General features: G+C 36.7%; 1 protein-coding gene across 1 annotated transcript; it reads right to left on the reverse strand.

The window, feature by feature from the left end:
• Positions 1-901: 901 nt before the first annotated feature.
• On the reverse strand, positions 902-2,425 carry LOC107789200 (protein ASPARTIC PROTEASE IN GUARD CELL 1-like). Its single transcript, XM_016610975.2, has one exon. It carries the CDS (start codon positions 2,423-2,425, stop codon positions 902-904), a length of 1,524 nt encoding a protein of 507 aa, XP_016466461.2.
• Positions 2,426-2,732: the final 307 nt, after the last annotated feature.

Below are 2,732 nucleotides of genomic sequence, written 5' to 3' on the forward strand. Positions count from 1 at the left end.
TCTTAGGATAGTTAAAGTTACTACCGCCGTGTGCGGGGTCTTCCATTCAAAGCTTATGACACTTCTTCATCTGACCTTCCAGCATTGTCCAGGTGTCGAACTATACATCGTGTTACCACTTAGCAAAATTTTATGTTTTTAATAACAGTGCTACCACAAATATATCTTGCTTTCCTAATCAAAATATAGGAGAGCGCCGCTATCCAAAGTTACGAGGTCATATTGCCCGAGTCTCTTCGACGTAGTTCTTTCAAGCGCCCTAGTGTACGCTACTTTTCACCTGTATCGGTTTGATATAGTCGGTCAATTTTCCCTCCTCTCCCGCGTTCCTTTTCCTTCATCCATCATCCATGGTGTAAAAAGGGTTGGCCGCCGTACTAAGCTCCCACTATGTGTGGTGTCTGAGGAAGGGCTAGACAATAAGGATACAGCCTTATATACCCTACATTTCTGCAAATAACTATTTCTATAACTCGAATCCGTGACCAAATCAAAAACTGATAAACCATTGAATCAAACACCAACAAAGCAACACCAACAATCTAGTATAATCTCACAAGTGTGGTCTGGGGAGGGTAGTGTATACGCAGACCTTACCCCTACCCTAGGGATAGAGAGGCTGTTTCCGAATAGACCCTCGACCATTGAATCAAACATCAAACCACTGAATAACTCTTCAAATTAGTACTCGAGCCGCAACTTTTTAGCCCTGGAATGTACCCATTTTTCTTTTGGAGATGGAATGCGTATTTTTTAGCATCCATTTGTATATTGAAAAACTTGGAGATGGAATGTGCATTTTGCAGGATTCACGAAAACAATTGCAAACAGAAAAGAAGAAGTCAAATAGTAGTAAAATTGGGTACAACTTTAGATTGTAAGACTTTGAAATTTATTTTCCTCAATCACATGCATCTAAGTCGAAAGACAACGTATTTTCTGAAGTATCAAAAGTTAATCCTATACCCTGGAGTTGATTACTTCCTAATACAGTGCGGGATCTATTCCATCCCATAAAAGCCAGACAATAGAGTCCACGATAGTGCAGAAAAACTCGTTCTTTTGCTAATAACAACATGTTATTTGGGTTTACGCCACCAAAGTACAACTTCACAACAGGAAAATCTAGATCACGACCATTGGGATCCTCTCTATAGCAAGTGTCCAAAGATGGGAATGGACTTTTAGCCAATGGAATATCTCGTACTTCAGCTCTAAATATGTAACGAAATACAGTATAAAAATCTTTAGGAAAGCGAGTAATACTTGTTCCTGTATCCACGAGAACTCCACCGATCATGCCTCGTTTAAAATTCCACCATGATGGACTAACCGGAACTACCTTATTATTAATAAAAACTTTATAAAGGTTGACATAATAAAATAAAGGGTACTTGTAATTTGGTAATAATTTTGCTGATATTGCTCTTGGAAATGGGGTTGTAAGGAAGCTAAGTGTAGATCCCTTTCCTGAAAAAAATCTCGGGAGACACATGGACATTAAGTCCGCCCCAAATTGTGTTGGTAAAGAAAATCCTGCGCCACTGAGTATTCTACGCCCAAGGCCAACGATTCCAGAATATTCATCACTGAAACTTCTTCTACCTCTTTGATCTGTGCCACATCCAAACGTAACCCTAACTTGTCTCTGATCTAAAACAAAAGTAATCACGTCATCTGCCATATAACCTTTTGATCTTTCTCCACTTGTAAATTTCATATCATAGAGACACTGATGAGTGTAAGTTGTACATTTATAAGTTGGATCCATACCATCTAAACATTTTTCACCATGTAGAATGCAATTGACCTTTCGAAATATTTTCGAATTTGTGGGAATATATAAAGGATTAGTTTGTTTATAACACTTATTTGCTGCACATGGTCCACATTGCCACCAAACCAAATCACTGCCTGTATCTATTAGCAAGAAATTTTTTACTTCTTCAGTACCAAGTAAAAATGATGCAACATACTCACCATTCGCGGAGTATGTACTTGTTGTTTTTGGAACCTTTACACGACCGATCTTGCTCCACATTACATCGTGTTGCCTTGTGAGAGTTTCATTTGCGCCAATTTGATTGTCATTTGAAGGAACTATCCTTTCTTCAATGTCATCATCGTCAAAAATTGATGCCAAATAACTTGCTCTAGCATGACATCGAGCAAGCCTACTTTCAATTAATGAGTCGTAGTCCTTGAACTTCGATTTTTCAAATACATCTCGATGATAAATAGTAAAAGTATAGGACGGCATTGGAGGATCCGGAAGCTTAGTTGGATCAAGAGACATAAACCTTTCTTTAGCTTGCTTAATATAAGTGGAGTTAAGGGATGAAAAAGATGTTTCATTGCCCAAAACTGAGAACAAAATTGAGAAAATAATTGATACCAAAAGGTGAATATGGAATTGGTTTTCCATTTGTATATCACTTATGTAGAAATGTATTTTGCTAATTGCTTGATTTCTTTTGAAATAGGTCCACCTCTTCTTACAATCATCTATATAAAGCTGGTTCAATTTTGTTGTAACCTATTTAATTTATGCCAAATTGGAAAAAAATTACCAAAGTTAATTATAGAGATCTGATTCTCTTTGAGAAGCCATGCTGTGAACAACTAGGAAATAAATAGTTCCAAAATAAAGCCAATATAAAAGTTTTTTCCTTTTTCGTTTTCTATATATTTATTAAGAGATCAAATGAAATAAATTTTTGTTTTGTTAATTT

This window comes from Nicotiana tabacum, chromosome 9, assembly GCF_000715075.1.
Source record: "Nicotiana tabacum cultivar K326 chromosome 9, ASM71507v2, whole genome shotgun sequence".
Lineage (NCBI taxonomy): Eukaryota > Viridiplantae > Streptophyta > Magnoliopsida > Solanales > Solanaceae > Nicotiana > Nicotiana tabacum.